The sequence below is a fragment of the Hirundo rustica genome, chromosome 13, assembly GCF_015227805.2.
Source record: "Hirundo rustica isolate bHirRus1 chromosome 13, bHirRus1.pri.v3, whole genome shotgun sequence".
Taxonomy (NCBI): domain Eukaryota; kingdom Metazoa; phylum Chordata; class Aves; order Passeriformes; family Hirundinidae; genus Hirundo; species Hirundo rustica.
The window spans coordinates 6,961,306-6,982,952 of record NC_053462.1 but is presented as its reverse complement, the minus strand read 5'-3'; the positions used below and the strand labels follow the sequence as shown (position 1 = coordinate 6,982,952).

Here is a 21,647-nt window from a genome sequence, read left to right as displayed (position 1 = left end):
GCTACATAATGTACAGTTGTTGTCACAGAATGGTTGGAAGTTCTTGATTTTTGTGTGATTTATATACTATGCTGTGTCTGCACATGTGCAAGGTAAGAACTGTATCTAGGAGTTGCAGCAGGAATGAGACAAAGTATTTTCTTTGTTGCAAATGGGAAACAATTGTACCTGTTCAAACCAGGTTTCAGTCACTGATTTCTTCAGATCTTTTAAAATGTTTATATTATACACTGCTTTGGGTTTACATCTTTTCTTCTTAATGTTGACAGCCTTGGGTTTTGCTTCATTTTCTGTGTATGGCTATGACAGAATAAGGATATGAAATGCACTTTTAAAAAACTTGCCTTTGCAATGAACAGGAATAATTTTTAGGAAGTGGCAGAGCTGTAAGGCTTCTAAGACCTTGAGCATGGGGTTGGAGATTCTGAGAATAAGTAAAAGTATTGCACAGACATAGAACATCACGCTTTAATGTTTTGAGTGTGCATGTTAGTTCTGGGCAGTGTTACATGACAAGTAAAATTTCGGTTAAAACCGGAATACATTAAAGATCCCAAATCTCACGAATGTGGAGGAATATGTTCAGTACCCAGGAAACACTAGGTTAATTATCTTTTGAATTTTACTGTAACAAAGGATGTGATAGTTACTGATCTTTCACAACAGTTAGTCGAGCTGCCTGCAGGAGTACTTTCTGAATTTTCTGACTTGGCCAACTCACGACCATTTGGTGTCTCCCAGCAATCTTCAAGTCAGACTCACAGTGTATTTTGAGTCAAAGCATACCTTCTCTGAGGCCTTGTGTACTTGCTAAATTGTCTGACATATTTTCTGGAAAGTTAATTTATGTTCTGATAATTTTTCTCTAAGTGCCTTGAAGTTTTTCTGAGAGGGCCGCCAAGGCATGGAGATGTAACACAGAGGAATGGCTGCTGCAATGGGCAATGAGCATGCATTACTCTGCATCTGCACGAGAGTGACATGTCATTGTGGAGCAAATAAAACATTTTATTGTATTTTGCGTAACTTTAAACCCTGTGCCATGGATTATGTGGCTATATCATCTTCCACTCAAAGCTTCTAGCTGCGAATAAAAGCCTGTAAATGTGAACCTTAAAATCTGATGTCAGAGGGCAAATACAAAATATTTGTATTAACAAGGAATCTATAATTATCTATATCTTAAAAGAAGTTCTATTTTTTCATCTAATTACACATCAGTACAAATGATTATTAGCATTATTGCTTCCACTTTCTTTACATTTAGCCAGCTTTTTAATCAATGCTTATCGGGGTTGCAGCTGTACTAACTGGTACTGAATGCAAGTAGTGGTTAAAAAGTAGCGCTTCCGGAGAAACAATATCTTCTCAGTAGGTGTATAGGGGATCTTGTAACAAAAATACGTCAGAGAATGTTGCACATGAAATGTGTAATAGCCTCTGTCAATGGGTACTTCCCTCTAAAGGGTAGTATTATTTATACTTCAAAGAAAAAGTACATACTTATATCCCTCAGGGGCACAGAGAATGGAAGTCATTGTGTTGGTATTTTAATACAAATTGCTTCCTGCATTTCTAAGTGGCAAATATATGAATATTCATAGAATCACGAGGCCAAATGATCATCCAGCGTAAGGCATGTAAGGGAGAAAAATGGAGGAGAATCTCCAGCTTGTCTTTGCCTAGGGATTGTAGGTTTGTTACTACATTCCCGTTCCTCCGGAAGATGTCACAGTCAGGAGCTGGGGTGGGAAGAGTTGATTTGGAAGGGAAGGATGTGTGGCTGGAGAGCCCTCGGTACAGCCTGCTGCTTTCCAGAGCTGGGGGACTGCCAAGCAGCAGCCTGTGAGGGGTGCACGCCCCTCCACACTGCGTGCCCTTCCTCACTGCGCTTACCGGCTCCCCGGTGCCTTTTAGGCGCTCCGGGATTTTGGTATCCTTTTTCATTGTCCTTGTGTCTCGTAAAACCCTTACTCCAAAAGAATAACATGCCGGTAGCCGCATAGATTATTGTTTCATAATTCTCGCTTTCGGACAGAATGGTAGCTGGCCCTGGGTAGCTGGGGTCAGAAGAGAGCAGGCCCAGCCCCAGGTGGTGGCAAGTAGGTGCCACCTGGGGGCTCTGCAGGCTCGAGAGACGGGCGTGCGACGGAGCAGCGGCACCGCACGGGCCCCGCTGCGCTCCGTGTCGGGGAGAGGCGTGCGCTTGCCTTGGGCCGGTACGCTGCGTGTGGGGTGGCTTTACAGACACCACATCAACTTCCCAGCAGGACAGGCTGGCGCTGCGGGTTTGGGAGAAGGAGACGGAGCACAAAAGAGTGATTTGTCTGTAGCTGTGGCGGGACCCAAATGAGGGCTCAGGTCCTTCGCGCGCTGCTTCCCATTCCTGCACGGAAGCCGTTGGGCTGGTTCATCTTTAGCGTCACCTGTTTCAGAGAGCTGCAGAGTTTATTTGAATGTGTGTTCTTGTAGTAACAGCCATGTTCTTGTGCTTTGACACGTTACGGTTTTAATGGTATGTATTTAAGAGGAAGCTGCTAATGAACGCTTAAAGATTTATGTAATTTATATGCCATTTTATTTTGAGCAGTAAGACTGTGTATTGATTTATTAAGAGTATTCAGGCATATTTTAGGGTATGTGAATTCAGGGTGAGTGCGATCATGTGTTTTAGGGCACGTGCGTTGCCGGCAGTGTTGCATGTCGAGGTTTGCTGTCGGTTCGGCTGAGTTGGGGAGCGGTGTGGAGGGGTCCGTTCCCGTGGGGTGCGTGTTTCCCTGAGCGGCCCGAGGGCACCCGCTTCTCCCCGTCTGCTGGAGCGTCCCGGCGCTGCATCCGGGAGCGAGGCGGGTGCCGGGTCGGCTCCCGGGGGTGCCCGTGGATCCCCGCCCGCCCCGGCCGGGAGCGGCGCGGCGCGACAAGGGTTAAGGCGGCGGCGCTCGGCGCGGAGGGATACGGAGCCGGAGCCGTGAACGTGGTGCTGAGGCCGTGTAAGCAAAAAAATGTCCGCCTGAGGGAACCCACAAGTTCCTTCCAGCGGGGGGGGAGCGCTCGACTCGTCGCCTCCCACCCAGCCCGCGGCCCGCGCGCCGCCGCCGGCCCGGCCCTGGTCACCGGAGCGTACAGGGGCGACGGGTAAGTGCGGGCGGCCGCGAGAAGTTGGGAGAGAGCGGCGGGGGGGAGGGAAGCGGCGGCCGGGCGCTCGCAGGGGCAGAGGCGGCGGCGAGGGGACGGGGCCGCGGACGCGCGGGCGGGAGCGGGGCCGCCCGGGGTGGCGGCGGGGAGACCGCGGGGGAGGCGGAGGCTCCGCCGGGGAACTCGAGGGGCGGCAGCCGGGGCCGGCCCGCGCGGGTGGCGGGGCGGGCGTGCGGCGCGCGGGGGTCTCCGGGCCGCGGACCGCGGGCGGGAGCGAGTCCCCGCGGACGGCGCTCGGCGGCCGCCCGCGCTCATAAAGGGCCGGGCGGCTCCGAAACTTGCCGGGGCGCGGGGCCGCGGCGGCTCCCCCGCGGCGCCCGCCGGCACAAGGGAAGGCGCGGGCCCCTCCCGTCCCCGCCGCCGCACGCGCATTCCAGCCCCCCCCCCCACTCCTCCCGCTGGTGGCGCGCGCTCCCGGTCCCGCGTGTGCGCGTGCGGCGCGCGGGGGCGGCTCCCGGCCCGCCGCGGTCCCGAGCGCGGAGCGGCGGCCGCGGCCCCCGGTGGGTGGGTCGGGAGAGAGGGGGAGGGGGAGCCGGCACCGGCGGTGGGCGATAATGCCGGGGCGGAGATGGCTCTGCTGAGGCTCGTCCGGCCCCGCTCGCCAGCCCCATTGTTGCGGGGACAGTGAGTCACTTAATCTCTCGCTAATTCTCCGGACCTCGCCGGGCCGCGGCTGTTTATTTGCTTTCGCTTGCCTGGGGGGGGACTTAATTCCTGGCCGCGGCCCTTCTGCGGCGTGACCGTGCTTTGCTCGAGGCTGGGGGAGAAGTGGAATGAGGGAGAAGAGGGAGCCTGAGGAAAGTTGAAGAGAGTTGGTTAGTTCGGGGGAGCTGCTGCTGCCGGTTCCCGCGGCCCGCCCGGCCGAGCGAGGCTCCCCCGGGAGTCTCCGCCCCGCCCCAGGGGTGCAGGTACCGGGGGCCCCTCTTCGCAGCGGGCCGGGTTCGCGCCGTGGAGTGCTGCCTGTGCCTCTCTCCCTGTGCCCTAGAAAGGTGATCGGAGGAGCGGAGGAAGATGAATTCCCAGCAGCAGAGGATGGCCGCTATAGGGACTGACAAGGAATTGAGCGACTTGCTGGACTTCAGTGCGGTAGGATATTCTCCGAGGTCTTCTCATGACTTCTCCGTGGTCATGCGAACTGAGGAGCAGGGGCAGCAGCGTGCAGGGCTTGGCTGGGTCTGCCTCAGCCAAGTTGGACACCTGAACTTTGATGTAATGTCTAGACTTCCAGATTTAATACTGTAATACCAGCTGGGTCAATTGGTTTAACTGGTTAAAATCAGGCTGACCCAGTGATGGCATAATCTAATAATTAACGTTGGTTAAGCTGGCGTGTGGCACTGGTACCTTGGCTCTTGGGTGGTTTTGTTTTGGTTTTTGTTTCTTATTTAAACAAAAGAAAGAAATATTGCCCACAAATAAAAGAAGTTATTCGTTGATGATCTTGGCTGAGAAAAATGTAGAAATTTTCTGTGTGATACATTTAACATACCAAAAAGGCTCTTGCTTTATAAATGTAATACAAAACTACTGCCTCTCAAATGCTGTCTTTATAGTTGCAGTGACTTGATACTTGTGTATCAGTAAGAAATATAATTTGAGTAAAAAAAATTTAAGTCGTAACTATTTGAAATTGTCATAGCAGTATTAGGTCTCCTTTTAATTTTAAGCTGTTTGTGTCCACGTAGAAATGAGGTTTTGGTCCTACTAATAAATTGCAAGGAGTACTTAACCTTATTGGTTTTGTGTGTCTAAACATGCATCTTGCATTCTGTTTGTTTTCAAGCAGAAAATATGAAAAAAAATTGTTTCCTATTAACATTTTTCTGTTTACATTTATAATTCAGCACTCACTTTCAAAGCCAACTAAAATGTGTTTGGTTTTTTTTTTTTTTTTCTCGTTTGCAGATGTTTTCCCCACCTGTAAATAGTGGAAAAACCAGACCAACTACGCTAGGAAGCAGCCAGTTCAGTGGATCAGGTAGGATGCATCTGAGATACATAATGTTCATCTCACTGGGTCTTGATGTTTCAGCATAGTCTTCATGTTCTGAGAGTATTTAATCTTTCATTTGTGCATATTCTCATAAGCTAGTCAGATCGGTTAATGTGCTGTTTTGATCTTTATAGCACATTTTGCTGACTTGAACCATGGTCTTCCTCTCTGTGTCCCAGTCTATTACAGTTCAGTGAAGTGTTCAGCATCTCTAGCCATACTGACATGGAAATTGTATATTTGTTATATTAAAAATGAATGACTGTAGTTTTTTTGTTTGAGAAAATCAAACCTACCTGTTCAATTGAAGAATTTCCTCACCCCTCTGCATGAAGGGAGAAAACTTCTGTAAAATGCCAAATAGTTAAATACTCCTGACTCAAGGACATGTTGTTTTTAAAGGCAGTACTTAAGGAAAATGTGAGTTTAATACAATTTTCTAGTACTGTGGAGCTCTCAAAGATTTGACAACTAGAATTCTCTTGTGTTGAAACTTTATCCATGCATCTAGAAAACAAGTAACTGTATTTACTGTTGCATGTGTTTTGTGGCTTCAATGTATTATCACAGGGTCCACCTAACAGCTGTGTCAGAGACCTTTAAGCTAAGACTGTACTAAGAAATAAGTGCAATTTGAAAACAGATGCTTTGTGTCATTCCCTAGAGGGAATATTTATTATTTATTACAAAGGAGAAACCAAAGTAAGTTTTTGATAAAACTTTTAATGTAGGTTCATCTTATTTGAATACAGTGAAATTATATTTTTACTCTTATGGATACAACAAGGTCACGTTTGTGCTTTAGTTAATGGAAGTAAATGTTTAGAATACCGGTAGAGAGGTGAAGTAGTGACTTGAAGTTTTGCAGTAACATCCCCTGTTAGCCTCTTGGTTGTCAGGGCTGTTACTTTGAGAGCCCAAATGACGCTGCATTTTGGTGACACTCAAGGATTTTTCTTTTTAAAAGCATCTTAAAGCTTCTCCATTGAGTAATCTTTCAAACTTTGCAGAGACTCTGTCACATACTTAATTTAATGAAACTATATAGTAAATGTAATTGTTACATACTTGAAGAAGTCTGTTAGATTTTCTCCTAAAATAAATGACTGGCTTTCTCTTCCTATTTATAAGTACGTAGTTTAAATTAATGGCAATTGTAAGACAACAAATCTGTCTTATGATGTAGTTAATATCAAAATTTTTAAAAATACAAATATTAAATAGAATTGCTTCTCTGAAGCTTGTTTTAAAAGACATTCAGGCACCTGAAACTTAATTGTGGGGAGCACAGCATGAGCATCTCATCCCACTTTGTCCTTGCTTTTCCTGAATGAGTAGAATGATTTTGTATTGAATAATAGAGCTTGCATTTTTAGTTTACGTCTTAGAGCACTGCTGAATAATGTGGCATGTCCTGGTTATAGGTAATGCTTCCCTTTCTTCCCTTGGATGCCTTAGAAAAAGAGAGAATGCCAGAATAGTTATTTCTTTAGGAGAAACAGCGTGACTCCTTGAATTTCTTTACCAATATGGTGTATCCTCCTACAAATAACAATCCTCAGTACAACACTGCAACTGTCAAATAAGCTACAACCTCAGCTGAGTTCCCCTTGGAATGATAGTAGATATTTGTGAATTTTCATTAAAGCCATTTCTAGTTGTAGAGATTTACTGGTTAGTGGGATTATATGCCCTAATTCTGGTAATGTTATGATCTAAGCCTTGACCTAGTGGGATTACTCTGCAGGAGTGAGAGGTGACAAAGTTCTTTATTAGTTGTGTTCAGACACAGTGTTAAGTATTGTAAAAAAACTATGTCAAGATCAGTGATGAAATATAGGCATTTCATTTCTAAGTGCTTTGATTTAATTGTGGTCTTGATGTAATTTCAAATGTTTTGTAACTTCTAGGACAAGCAATACTTTAAAGCGCCTTTTTTTTTTTTTTTTAACTGACTAGAGAACACTTTTTAAAGAGAAAACATGAAAAGGAGGTATTTATTCCTTTGAGCTATCTAGGACTGAAGATCACACTATGCGCAGATTCCTAAAAAGTACTTCTTTTTTTCTTTGGATGTTGCTGCCTCTGGAAGAGACTTTCAGTGGTTTTGGTGGCAATTAGAGAAGTGAAGCTTGCTTTAACATCTTTCCCATTAAGCTCAGTTTTATTTTTGTGATATTTTTACAAGCACACTAAAGGAAAGTGCTTTTTTTTCTTAGTTAGAGTAAGACCGTGTTCATTGTTTTTAATTTTGGATCCCCTTCTTTCTCATTTAAACTTAAATATCTGCAAACGACTCCCCTCCCCCTCCAACCTGTCAGTGATTTGAGAGTCAGCCTAATGGCCCCCGTTAAGTAGGTGAAGATCAATTGTGTGTCTACATGGCTCTAAAGACTGTATATTTCTGGGAAATCTGATTTAGAAGGAAAGAATGCTCATGATGCTTTTTCCTTATCACTCCCAGGTCCCTAGTTTAAGAGGACAAATTAGGTGCTGTTAAAGAATGGTTAAGTTTTGTTTGTTTTGCAGGTGTGGCTTTGTGAAGTGTTGGAAATACTGGGGTGTATATTAATTCTGATGTAACAAGCTTGATTTGCTATAATTCTGCAAGACTTCTGTTGACTATGTTTAAAAATATATGTGTAGTTGGGTTGCATGAATAAAACAGCTGATACAACTGATCTATAATTTGTAAGAAATTGCTGTCATGGATTAACAGATGAACATTGTATTTTGATTAAAAGATAGCTGGGGCAGGTTTGCTTCCTTCAGGTCAATCAGTTAGGAATGAAAGCTGCAGATAAAATAAGTGAACTAATCTGATATATTGTGGTATATTATGACAGTAAGTCATGTAAGCTGCTGATAAAGTCAAATAACTTGGTCAGACTATTGGTGAAAATAAACATATTGGAAAAGTAACCTGATATGTAAGCCAATGAGTTCAGACACAAAATATTCCTTGTCATACCTGTTGCACTTGTTTAAAACAGAACTTGTCATTCTTTTCTCCTCCAAAACCACCTTCTAAGATGAAGCCATTTCTGCCTTAGAAACTGTAGCAGAAGGTGGCAAAGGTCAGAAATTTGTTCCATTGGGCTTTTTAATCAGGCTTTTTTCAGATTTTATTTAAAATCAAAATTTTCTGTTGCTGCTTGGCTAATGGTAGTGTTTGTGATTTACAGTGACATTTTGGCTTGTTTTGCTTTTGTCTGAGACACAACACATATGCCAATACAAACTTGGATGGTTACTGATTTTGCCCAACACCCTTTATTACTGTAATTCCATTAACAACCAGCCACAATATGCAGGTGCCTGCCATAGGCTATGGTAGTGCAGTTTTCCTATGGTTTTTAGTAGATTCGATCTCAATCTCAGTTTTTCCTGTAACTGATTTTTTTTTTTTTTTAATCTCAGGTTTGGTACCCTAAAATAAATCCCTTTGTGTTTTTTGTCCTTTGCAAAGAAGAGTAAATCTGAGGCAGTATTTTTGTCACTGGCCTACCATTTTCAATATAGTAGATTCTTCACTAATAGCATTATTTATTATTTTTGCATGTGGCTGTGCACATGCTTCTATGAGATATCAGTCAAAGAGATGAAGTAAGATAATGTGGATTTATAGGAGAGAGAGATAAGAGTTTAAAGAAAGAGGTACAGTTTTGGAGCTAGGTTGTCAAAATAAAACCTCTCTTGCCTGTAAAATTCTTCTGAATTTCATGAAAAATAAGTACTCACATTTGGGGGTGACCAGCTTTAGGCACAAATCTTGTGTGTACCCAGACATTCCTCATTCATGCAAAATCTTCTAAAATTTATCTCTTTAGATACCTGTCTGGACTGATTTGGTCCCTTTTATACAAATTCAGGAGACTGACTGCCATTTCCACTGTCTCTCTACTAATGTACTGAGTTTGTAATGGGGTGCATTGGATTGGGATAGGCCACTAATTAGTGGCTTGATGCAAAGACTAGTTAAGTTGATAGCCTGCCATTAACCCGAGTGTCCCTAAATTAGGGCCATGTGTCTTGAGAATGGACACAATGGCAATTCTTAAGAAGGTCTATTAAGTTACCAAACAGTGTTTCCAAAATGAACAGAACCTGACTTTGTCAATCCTGTGAACTTTTACTTCCTTTTCAATTTTCCATCAGCAGTTCAAACAAAAAAAGCCCAAAATAATAATAATAATAATAATAATAAAAAGTTGAGAGAGATACCTGGATGGGCAATGATTTAGATCCTCTGTCCATTGATGTATGCAATTACTGAAGAGAAAAGGCACTCTTATTGTGTCTTAAATGCTGGAAATTTGGAGTGGCCTGTTAAACATTAGGTCATGCAGCAGTGTAGTTTTTTTTTTTTTTTTAGTATCTAGTTTGTCCTCTAGCTTCATTAAAGGTGAACCAGCAGACCTGGTAACTTGGTATTTCATCTTTGGTCTGAGGGGTGCTAAATTCTTTCCTCTTCTGAAGAGCCTTGGGAGAGTTGAAGAAGCCTTGTGCTTGAAAGCAGAAGGGTGTCTGTGGCTTCTTTACCTTCTACTTTTTGTAAGGGAGACCCATGGATTATTCTTCAAATGGGCCAAGTGCAAGTGAGAGCAAGATTTCAGTCTGGATCCCTCACCTGTTGCATTTAGGAACCTGGAGGGTGAGGCAGAGCCAGTAAATACGTGACTCTGCAGCTTGCCTGTTGGCAGCCCCTGAATCACTGTTGCTGTCTCCTTTGGAAAGATAAATTACCAGGCAATCCATGAAAAGTCTTGAAAACTATAGCATATATTCCTGTGTAATACAGCTTCCATAATCCTGTTTTAGAAAGAGAAGGGGAAAAAGTGTGGGCAAGTGGAGAGAACCAACAACCCAGCTTTAAAGCAGTGTATTGCAAGGTGTTTGTGGTCATATGGATATTGACGAAAAAGCGAGAGCTACTAAAACATCTCAGTATTCCGAGTCTAGTTTGGTGAGCAGAGAGAAAGGTGTTAGCCCATTGTTCGTTGTTGTTGACTTTGATTTGAAAGATGATGGTATGAACCTCATGACACTTGGTCAGAAATTCTTTGCTATTTTCCGAAGAGAAGATGTGAGCATTTTTAGTAGTGCTGGCCTATCTTCTGTTAGATATACATTTGACACCATTAATAAGGGAAACTGACTTTTGCTGTGTTGGCATGTAGAAAGCATTCTTTCAAAAAGCTAATCCTGTATTTCCAGCAAATTTTTTCCTTAGATGAGGGCAACTGTGTGGTCACTGTGTTACATGCACGGCATCTGACCTCCAATCCCCATATGAATGTTACTGGTTTGGGAGGCAAGGAAGATCTTGGCAATGTTATTTCTGGATGGCTTCAGAAGATCTGGGGCTGCAGGTCCTTGCAGATAGTGCCTTGTCCTTTCCTGTTGTGGATCTACCCAGGATGGGGTGCCTTCCACCAGCAGCCTCCCCTCAGCCAGTAACTCTGTGTCCTGCCAAATTTTTCTGATCTACTGTAAGTGATGAAGAGTATTCAGCTGCTTTGGAGAGTGTTCTTACTGGCATGTGGGAAGGAATATGATTTGAAATTTTGTATTTATCCAGAAAGCAGTGTTGATAGAAATGTAAATGCAAGGACTAAAGGCTTGGATAAAGAGGAGGAAGAGAAGTATGAATGAGATGCTTATGTATTTATGTGTCCTTTAATGTCAGCTGAACTTGTAATCTCTCCCTGTAAACTTTCATGGCCGCAGCTTTTGCTAAGTTTTAGCTTTTTTGGTGTTTATTTGTTTACGGTCTCTTTTTGATCTTCAGCAAAGGAATTACATGTTAAAATCTTGTCATTCCTACATGCTTGCCAAAGTTCCCCTTCCCCTGACTTCTTTCCAGCTGTCACACAAAGAGGATTTAACCCCTTAGTTGTTTTGCTATCAAGTTGCTGTGACAGCTGTTTGTTTCAGGTAATTCTACTTTATCCATAGCAGAGCCTGCAGATACCATTATATGAGTTTCTGTTAATCTACCCTATACTCTACCATTAACTTGGTAAACTGTATTTTCCTGGAATTGCAAAAGGTATAGTGTAATTTTTTCCAGTTGTACATTGGATTTATGAAGAGAAGGTTGTTTAAGGAAGTAATATAGTACCATACCTCTTAGTAAGACTCAGGTTTGTGGGGGTTGTTTTTAAAGTGGGAAGCTGCACATAAATGGACATAGTTTGCTAGGCTTCTTGAGCTGACCTCTCTTGACCGTGGAGATGCAGTTCTTTTTGTTAATGTAATGTGGAAGGATTATGTTTTTGGGCAAATAGCATTGAGCATTTTCAGAACTATATAAAATTTATTGAAGTACCCACAGAGCCAGATGTGGTCTATGAGATATAATAAGCAAGTCTTCTATCTTAAATTCGCTTAAATACTAATTTTCATACTTGAAAATTCATTTTCAATAAATGACCACATAATAAAGTATGTTCTCTAAAAACCTGTTTTTGCAGTCATTGTCTAGTTCAATGTGTTAGCACTTCAGAAATACATAAAAATCTTGATTGGTTTTGTACATTCTCCTGTGAGGAGGTCATAAGATTTTAAATAAAGAAAGAAACAAGCAAAGGCAGTATTTTCTTTTGCATGTGAATTATTTGGATATTGTTATTGAATATGCATAACTACTTTTAAATAGTGTATTCATCTTAATCGCTTTTGGTTATAAAACATTATAGGAAAAGGGAGAAAAAATATTACTTCAGTTAGAAATGATAATTTTAAGGGCAGGAATTTTACTTTTAAGATCTGAGGGATTTTTTCCTGTATTAAATTGTAAAGGCCACTCCTGCATTTTGTGGGTTTTGTTTGCTTTTTGTTTATTTGTTAATACATTTGAAAATGTAGTAGTCTCCAGTTCTATTGTATACCTGAACCTGATGATTTGGAGGTACTTTGTGACACTTGATGGACTTTTTAAATGTTACAATGCATTATTTACTAGGGGTCGTAGGGGTAAAGTTGTTTGTTTTTCGTGGGTTTTTTTTTTTTTTCTATTATGAGTCTAAGATGAGATAATGATAATTTTTTTTAATGTCTTGAATGAATGCCTTGTTTTTTCATCTGTAAAACAAAACTGTGTTTGTAAACACAACATTCAAAAACATAAAGGACGTACTTCTTTGGTGAAGATGTTAACTGCATACCAAGAATGATCAGAAAAAGTAGCTTTTGTTATATTTATAATATCTCACTGTTTCCAGAGGATAATCAGGCTAAAAAGTACCCAGTCAATCTTCAGGACTCTGTTAGATTCTTGTATACTAGAGATGTGATTTCTTATGTTTTTTTCAAGTAAAGGGCTGAAATTGCTTTAAAATGTTCTTACCAGTGTAATGTAGAGAAATCTTGCTTGACCACACCAGAATAACTGTTGCTGGTGTGTTAAAGTAGCATTTGGAATGAGGGGTGGTGAAAAAGACTTGACAGAAGTGTTTACTTTGCATCACTGGCAATAGCATAATGCTCTCTGTGAATGGTAGTAAAAACTTAGCATAAAACTAAATGAAGTTTATCTTGGACAGACAAGTTGTACACTTTCTCATTAGGGCTATGGAATTGCATTTAAAAGATGGTTTAAAATTGCACATTTTTGTTATGGTAGCAATTAATTGCTAAGGGAGAAATAAGTAGGTGGTGGTTGGTGTTTTTGTGTTTTTTTGGTTTTTTTTTTTTTTTTTTAACCTAGAGCTGATAATTTTGTATTTATTTTTTTCTGAAGTAAATCTTGTTTATTGCAGTGGACCTGATTTCTTGCTCCTGATCTTCTACAGGGGTTGCCTATATTGGTTTTTGTAAGCATGTGAGGCACTTGCTACACTTCTCAAGTTTGCTTTTTTTTTGGTAGCAGATTTTGTTGTTTTTTTTCTGTGCCAGTTGTAGTTACAGAGATGGTAGAGTCTCCGTGTCTTGATCAGGCTGTTAGTTGTGTGGACTTCTAGTAAGAAGTTGAGCCACTTGAGAAGTAGAAAAGCTTTCTACTTTGCTTTTCGTGAACAACGCTGTAGGAGTCATTTTGTGTTTAGTTTGTCTCTGGAGGAGATCTTTGCTGTTGCTGAAGCAGTGGTAACGCTAGGCTGGGCTGGAGTTTTATAGTTAAGTGTGCTTTGAGCCCTATTTTGTGAAAATTATATTTTAGATGGTGTATTATTTTCCTCCTTTTAAAATATAAAGATGAGTAGGCTGAACTAAATGTTAGAAGAACATACCTAGTTAATCAAAATCCAAATTTAGCTATTTCTAGTTATGTACATTTTGCAGGTAAAATGCAAATGAATATCAGACCATAAATGTGCATGTTCTGTGCGTTAAATCGAGTTTAAAATGTATTTTACCCTTAATTCAGTATAAACAAAAAATCCAGAAGTATTTTTTAGTCTTCTGTAGGAGAATGGAATTCACAGTGTATATTTTTATTTTTTGTTTAGTTGAATGCGAGATACTATTGTCTTGGTGTTATCTCGAGAGCTATTGTGGCTACCCTATGAGATGATTAAATCAGACAGCTTTGCTTATAAGGCAAACATTTTTCATATTGTGGTGTTTCAACCATTTCCAATGCAACACCTTTCCCGTTCCAGTTCTTTATGCAGCAACTTCATGAGTCATAATCCTTGCAAAAGAACACAGCTTAAAATAATCACTGATTGTTTCTTTACAATTCTATTCACTGCCCATTGCAAATAAATAAGAGCAGAAACTACAATATCATTTAATCCTTTACTGTTTGCTTTTGACGTGCAAAGCATTCTCATGTAATAGAGAAGTAATCCATAAGGAGGGTAGCTGCTCTTTCATCTTCCTGAATGCTAAATGAAGCCAAGGCTTTTATGAAGAGATGGTGATTTAATGAAGATGACTGAGTTTTGGAGTAATGAAAAGCTTTTGTGTATTTCTAAAAATGATGTCTAGTGCTTACTACTGTAGAGCTCAAATGGCTGCATTTTGTAGTATGTCTTTGCAAGATTAGTGCTTGTGATGCTTAGATGCAAGGGGATTGAGGAATGGTAATGCAAAAACTTTTCCCTTAGCTGGATTTTATAAAACAAATGCACATTTCTGCCAATTTGTGTATAAATGCATGTCATGTCTGGCATGTGTTCTCTGCTCTGTGTAATACTTTTGTTTTGGTAACCTTGAAAATAACTCTGATATCATATTCCCTTGCCAGAGGACAGTAATAAGCACACACAAAAAAAGGAGCATAAACTTTCTCAATTATTACTTATGACAGGAACATCTGAATTAGATACTTGTGAGTATTTGTAAGGTGTGGAATTTAAAAGCTCCTCAACTAAAAAACCTCCCCCAAAAATACCCAAGCAAAGCTGAAACAACAACACGAAAAAATAGAAACCAAAAAAAAAAAATCAATACAAAGCCTAAAAAACCTCCCAAAAATGCAAACCCCAGTAAAACACAAACTAACCACCCCCATGTTTCTTCCTCTTTTAGCTGTTAATTTTATTAGTTTAGTTGCAATATTTTTTAACCATCTCCAATATTACTACTTGCAAAGCAAGTAGATAATGCCTCACACTTCAAGAGCAGGAAGAGAGAGGCTTTAAAGAATGCAAGACCATATCTCTCCAGCACATACACCCAACAGTCTTACCAGGCCTTTGGGATGTAAGTGCTGTACAGTGCAACCTGAAGGAATCTTAAAAGGGGCTAAACTATTTTCGGTCTTACCAGAAACACAGAGAATGCAGCCATGTGGTGGTCTTCATTGTGTACAGGCAAGATTGATCCGATCATCTGGGGTGAATGAACTTAGGGGAGCAACAGCAGGCAGGGGTTTGTCTGTTGTTTTGTCTATTACATTAGTTTTCAAAAACTAATGTAATAAAAGCGCAGAAATGGGTGAATAACTTAAATTGCCTTCTGGTGGTTATTAATGGCTTGTATTACTGGCTGGTCCCTCTGTAGTAGTATACGAATTCCTACAAGTGTAAGAGTGATGTATGTGGGATGTGTAAAACCCGGCATGTTCGGTGATTAAATCTCAAGATGTCAAGGGTGTTTTTGTGAATACATTTCAGGGTAGAAGGTGAAGCACTGTAAGAGATTGTTTGGGTTTTTTTGTAGAATGATGTAGTAAAAGCAGAGTTTGTAGCCATGTGTGTCTGTTATCTCATTAAACTCACTTTATTTCAAGGTACTTGTTGAGTACTGAATAGTAGCAAAGAGGTAAATTATCGAAACTATGTACTAACCCTTCCTTTTTCATTTATCCTCATCTTGTTAGGGGAAATTTGGATCAGAAAAGGGGTAAATGCCTGAATATAGGATGTGTGTGTAATGCAATTTGTAGTTTATGCTAATACCAATATACTTTTTGGCCTTTCAATAGTCTAAATTTGTTTAATGAGGTGAATAGTATTTTTTCTCCCAGACGAAGCAGTTTATAAGCAGGGAACCTGAGTGCCCTGTGAACTATCATAAGCCCCCCCCTGCTTTGTACCTTGCATTTCTGCAAGTGCTAACTGGCATGTGTATGACAGTGCCACTTGTGCTGCAGCGAGCACTCCGGCAGAGTTTGGCCATCTCTCATGAGCGTGTCACAGGTTGGCTCTGAATTGGATCCTGGAGAACATGCTGTTGCCATAGCAATGAAAGTCCTTCTAAGGCAGGATTCCTGGCAGAGCTCTTGCATCTCCTGAAGTGCTTGGTGCATTGATCTGAAAGTACCTTGTCAGTATTAGCACATAGCTGGAGTAAAAAGAGTGGGAAGCAGAGATTTCCTTGAAATATATTATTTGCTTCTTTGGTTGGTTGAACCCAATGTTCCTAAAGCTACAGTTTTTTTAAATCTTACTCTGTGAACTCTTTGTGTGTTTAACATACTTAGCTTGAATGCACTTAGAGATTGGGTGGTTCTAACAGCTAACCTGCGTTTATTGCAAAAGTAGCACTGAGTTTCCAATAGTTCTTGTCCCTTTTTGTACCTCAAAGAAATATTTTTTGAAGATTTCCTCCACAATTTTGGTTAGTGCAAAAGAGTTGGGAAAATACACTTCTTCGATCATCATCCTTTTCTCATTCATGTCTTTGTTTTTTAGAAGTAAAATGGTTGTCTTTCTCCCATGTTATTTATAAATGTGACACTGACGGGGAAAGTCACTTACAGAGATGTAAAGTTCTTTGTGTATTTGGAAAATATACCTTACATAGGATTCCTTTTTCAGCAAACATGGCTGTATCTTTGTATATAAATACTTCCTCCTCAGACTGTAGTTAACAAATGTTAATTGTTTTCAAATTAAGAAAAGGCTATGAATTTCTCATGTCACATCAGATAATACAGTTTTTGGGGTTTTTTTGTATGTGAGGTTTTTCATCAAGATGAAACCTGGGAAATCAGAGAAGTTTTAGAGCAGACACTCTAGGCAGCTCTAATATCCATTTCTACATGTGCTATGGGGATGAAGTTGATTCATTTTTTGCTTATTGAAGAAGATAAAAAAAATTTGAATCTGAAGAATTTTAAAAAAAAGTGGATTTTTTTAAAGTTTGGAGATGATGTTATTAACACTGTACAGCATATTCTTTTATGTGGATGGGGACTTCCATGTGTATTTCCTTTTTACTGAAAGAGCCTCTAGATGAGATGAGTTCTGAAGTTATCTGTATAGCTCGCTCCATCCTTTTCATCTGTTTATGTAACATAGTCTTTAGCTCTATCACTTTCTCTGAAATAGATAAAAGTGAAAACTAAGCAAACACTTCATTCTTCCTCCTTCCAAGTGAAATTTAGAATGAAATAATGAATATTTTATTTGTAGTTGAAAAGAACTTTCTGCCTGCTGCAGCAGATGCGTGCATGTGCCGTACTAGAGATCCTTAGCTCGGGTGTTGTTTTTCAGTCTCTGCCTGCCCTTGCCCCTTTCTCAGGGCAGGAAAGCAGCGTAGCTGCAGCTTGGCTTGGCCTTGGGAAGCGTTGCTGAGCTGCTGCTCTAAGCAGTTCAGACAGCACTTGTTACGTATGGTTGCTCCATGCGTTGGCCTAACCTGCATAGACAAGCCGTGGTGTGAGTGGCCCTGGCATGGGGACCACATCCTGTACCCAGGAGAGGTCAGCGCTGCTCACAAGGGGAGTATGAACCAAGGGAGTCAGACTCTGCAAGGTGTCTGCTTGCTGTTATTTTCTCCTTTTAAGCAAATTTAATGCTGCCTCAGCGGACGTGTGTCCTAAAGCTCTCCAGCTATCCTTGGGAACGAACGTAGCATTAATTACCCGAGTATCCTCTGACTGTTGTGCCAGTTGGTCTCAAGTCACGTTTGGGAATAAAAGGTCTTTCACAGCTCCAACAAATGTTCTATTTATGTGTCCTTTTCGCCTTTGAGTCAGTACCGATTGAGTAGGCACTGTTTATGGGATTGTGGCAGTAGGGTCACTGACATACATTGAGATAAGCTCATTGTGTTCTGGATATGTAAGTGTGTAGAAATACTGGCCTGATTTTGTCAGGCTTAACAAAGATAGCATTTTAAATGAGTTTTGTATGAGAAGTTAGGTATTTATCTTTTTAAATTCAAATTCTGAAATAATTTTATACTTGTATGACTAATCCTTAAATGGCACAGATCATTTCATTCATATGACAAGCTTCCATATTGAAATATTAAATGCTTTTCAATATTCTGTGGTTTTATATTCTATGCTATTGTTTTATTAGATCTGTTGAATTATAGGAACATGGAATACTGAATAATGAAAAAAATACACAAATCTCAAAATGTGATTTATTTTGTCTAAATGACTCTTAATTCATATCTAAAAATTCATTAGGAATAGCAAAGTCCTAGGAAATACTATATGTCACTTTCTAATTAGGGCTGTTATTTTTGTAAAATTGTAAAATTTTGTAAAAGGTTAGAACAGGATTTTTATCTCCATTAAAAGCTTTTGTCAAGATTGTATCATTGCATAGATGAGAAGATAATGAGTTTTAAAGGACGTAGCAAAGAGGCAAAATTTCTGTTCCTGTTTTGCTGCATCGTTGAGGAACTGCCTTTCTTTTTTCCTTTTCTATTTTCTGGTTTCCTGAGCTCTAAAATGAGGGCAAGTGTTTACACCGTAGAAAGACAAGAAGTGCTCTTGAACTTGCTCAGTTCATGTAAATGGTGGTCTGGGAATGGGTTAATACCAATAGCCTCATATGACCTAAGCAAAGTTAAATACTGTTTTCAGTGCCTATATTTACTCCCTCCTTTTGTATTTAGTTTGATGTCTCTGCTTGTTTAATTCAATCTTTTACTTATGTTGATCAGGTTTTGAGGTTTTTGTTCAATTCAGTTCTTGCTGTGTCTACTATACAGCTTCGTAAATGTAGACTCTATTATTTGAAAATGTGGAAATGCAAATTTCAGTCTGGGACTCACATCAGCATTATAGAAACTGTTTCAGCACACCTTCACAGATTACATATGCATCTCATTTCTGTAAATTTTATTTGAATCTTGTCCAGATAAGAAAACAGACAGATAGATTTGCCTAAATTTCTTCAAGGAAGAAAATTTCTAGTCTGAAAAGGTTTCCTGATACATAAACAGAAAACAACCCTGTCCGTAGCTATCCTTTGTATTTAACGGATTAAATTCACTTTGACAGCTGGATATATGTACCAGTGCCTAGCCTATGGCCATGATCTAATAATCATGGATATGGTAACAAGTCGTCTAAAAAGATTCAGTAATCAAGTGGGTTTTTTGACAAAACGTACTCTGACTGAAACGAGAGATGAGGCGCTGTTAATTGTGGCTGCATTTGCTTCTGTATCTGTATTCTGAGTACTTAAAAATATCCTTTGGGTTGTAGTAGACAGAACCTACGCTCTAACAAGCAAAAGCTAATTGTACTACAACAGAGCGGGTCTTAAAGTTAGGAAAGAGATTTGATTTAACCTAAAGATCATGTAGAACTTAGTTTCAAAACAATAACTTCTACTTCCCCTTTAGTGGTTTTTTTTTTTACTTGTTTGCTTCTGTCATGAAAATGGTTGTATATCACTAAATGGAGCCTTTTGTGAAACAGTTGATTTTCATATCATAATTCTGATATGTGAGGTTAAGTTTAAGAAGTACTGATGAGTAAATACATGTTAAATGGGAAGAGCTCAAGCATTACAGATATTTTGAAAACAAATACTTCACATATTAATGGTGTGCTTTGATCTCAGTTCCATTTAATTAGTAAAACCTATTTTGTAAGTAAATATTATTTAAGAGAAAAAAATTGTCTTGGCCTTCAAACAAATATTTGAAACTCAAAATTCAAATTTTGCCAAACTAGCCTGTTCTGACTCTTGGTTATATTTGGTTCTAACCTTTTGGGGGAAAAAAGAGCTCTTTTACATCCTGAAAATCAACCAGGTTGGGATAAAAGCAAGTGATCCAAATACTGTAGCTTTGTTATCCCTTTTTTAAAAATTTAATTCTTATTTTATATGGAATTTCTGATGCAGCTAGTGGGAACAATATTTTAGAAAACAGTGAAAGGAGAGAGAGTGTGAATGAATTTAAGGAATTAAAAATTTCTTTAGGAAAATGAAATAAGTGTTGGTCAGAATTTATAGATTTCATTTCAGCAGCTTCTGAATGTGATACTTACTGTGAGGTTTTTGGTTTTTTTTTTTTTAATTTGCTTGGGAGGTTTTTTTTTTTTTAAATTCATGTCTAGTTTCCCATCTTTTTGTAATTCAAGATATTGGAGGCATTTTTTTAAAATTTCATAGCAGCTTTTATGAGAAGTAGGATGTTTACGCTGAAGCAAGTATTTAGGGAGACACAGAAATCTGGGGAAATCAGGAAGCAGAGGTGTTTTCCAGGCAAGCCCCTAAGATTATCTGGTTGAAACTGTTAATGTGGGAAAGCTATTTGCTTTGTGCCTGAAGTGCAAGAAACTTTGGAGATTCTTATCTTTTGATTTCTTGTTAATGTGCAAAGTACACATTTGATCCCTGCCTGTTTTGTTATTGTAGATAGTTTTTTTCTACAACTTGTTTTTGAAGAATATGGCTTTAAGTGGTAATGAAGCAGAATATGAAGGCAACTTTCATGTTTATTTTGGTGTGACTGTGTTATTCAAAAACCTAAATCTTAAGAGCATCAGCAAGTGTAAAGAGGAGCATCCACCTTTGAAGCTGGGAAATAAAGAACTGCTGTGCTTTTGGGTTCTTCATGCAGCTGGCCACGTCCACTCTCATGTGATTACTTTTGTCTGCTACCAGATTTTGTTACTGGTTAAGGTAGTTGAGGGTGTCTTTCTTCTGGATTTGATGTGAGTACTTTTTAATTTCTGAATTAATTCTTTTTAAAACAAACTTAGTTTTCAATTCCAAGGCAAAAACAAAGAGGTGGTGTGAAAGAATTACTGAGTTTTATAGCAGTTTGTTAGTGGTGCTGCTTCTACTAGTAAGTATTAATGGCATCGATAAAACTTTGCTAATGTAATTGCCATTGGGTAGCAAGGAAAACAGTAAACTTATTTTACCTGGGGTAGATTTGAATTTGGATGTTCAGCTGAAGTTTATTAATTTTAATTTTTATTTGGCCATTTGCATTATCCTAGGCTTAGTTTCATGCATTTGGATAATACAGTTAGCTGCTTCTAGGTGTGTGTGATTCCTCCAGGCACTTGTACAGTATGAACAGAAGCAATGCCGGTCCTGAATGCTGTATTCTGTGTTGTGTTTTCCAGTTAGGCTTTCTAACATTTGACGGACAAGATGCCCAGGGACAATTTAGTAACTTTCTCTTTCATTACTGTTCCTGGTGGTGTGATTTTAATTTTTTGTTGTTGTTGTTTTTGTTAATGGAGATGTCTTGAATAAGAAAAGAAAGTGGGCAGAGAAAAAGAAAGCGTGCAGACATAAATATTAAGATATTAAGTGACTGTGTTCTGGAGAACAGTTTGATTCACGCTTACTGTAAGGATATTCTTCAAGAATGCCTCAAGATTGTCGTAATCACCTTTGAGCAGTTTTAAATAATAAATCATTTGTCTTAAAGTTTCTTCTCACACACATGTATTTCTGGAAATGTACGTCTGAAAATGTAAGTGGGAGGCACAGCAGTGTCGGCAATCACCCCTGAACCGGTGACAAATTTAGTATTTTGAGATTTTGCATTCCCATGGGGCTGGGAATAGGCTTTTGAATTGTTTTAAGCCTTCTTCCTCTGAAACCTCATGATGAATTAAATTTGAATGCAGACAGATTAAAAAAAAGATCATTTTTGTTTCTGGTCCTTTTGGAAATGATCTTTGAAATATATACTATATAGGACTAATTGGTGTGCATCTGGAATGATACTATTGAGAATTATATTAATATTTCTTTATAGGAAGTTTGTTGGACTTATTCAGATAAAATTTAGGACTACAGGGAAGGACTTAATTTCTCATCAGTCTGATAACTTCTTTGGAAATATGGGC

General features: G+C 39.6%; 1 protein-coding gene across 8 annotated transcripts in view; it reads left to right on the top strand.

Moving 5' to 3' along the window:
• The first annotated feature begins 2,283 nt into the window (after nt 1-2,283).
• Nucleotides 2,284-21,647, top strand: part of TCF12 (transcription factor 12) — a 160,289-nt gene continuing 140,925 nt past the window's right edge. For 4 of the 8 annotated variants that reach the window (XM_040077418.2, XM_040077419.2, XM_040077415.2 and 1 more), the window contains exons 1-3: nt 2,995-3,135; nt 4,181-4,281; nt 5,101-5,173. In XM_040077418.2, the coding sequence (XP_039933352.1) occupies nt 4,207-4,281; nt 5,101-5,173 (148 nt within the window). In that variant the 5' untranslated portion in view covers nt 2,995-3,135; nt 4,181-4,206. Of the gene's footprint in view, nt 2,516-2,994; nt 3,136-3,716; nt 4,011-4,180; nt 4,282-5,100; nt 5,174-21,647 lie in introns of those variants that run through there. The other 4 variants (XM_040077414.2, XM_040077416.2, XM_040077412.2 and 1 more) reach the window with 4 other exon arrangements.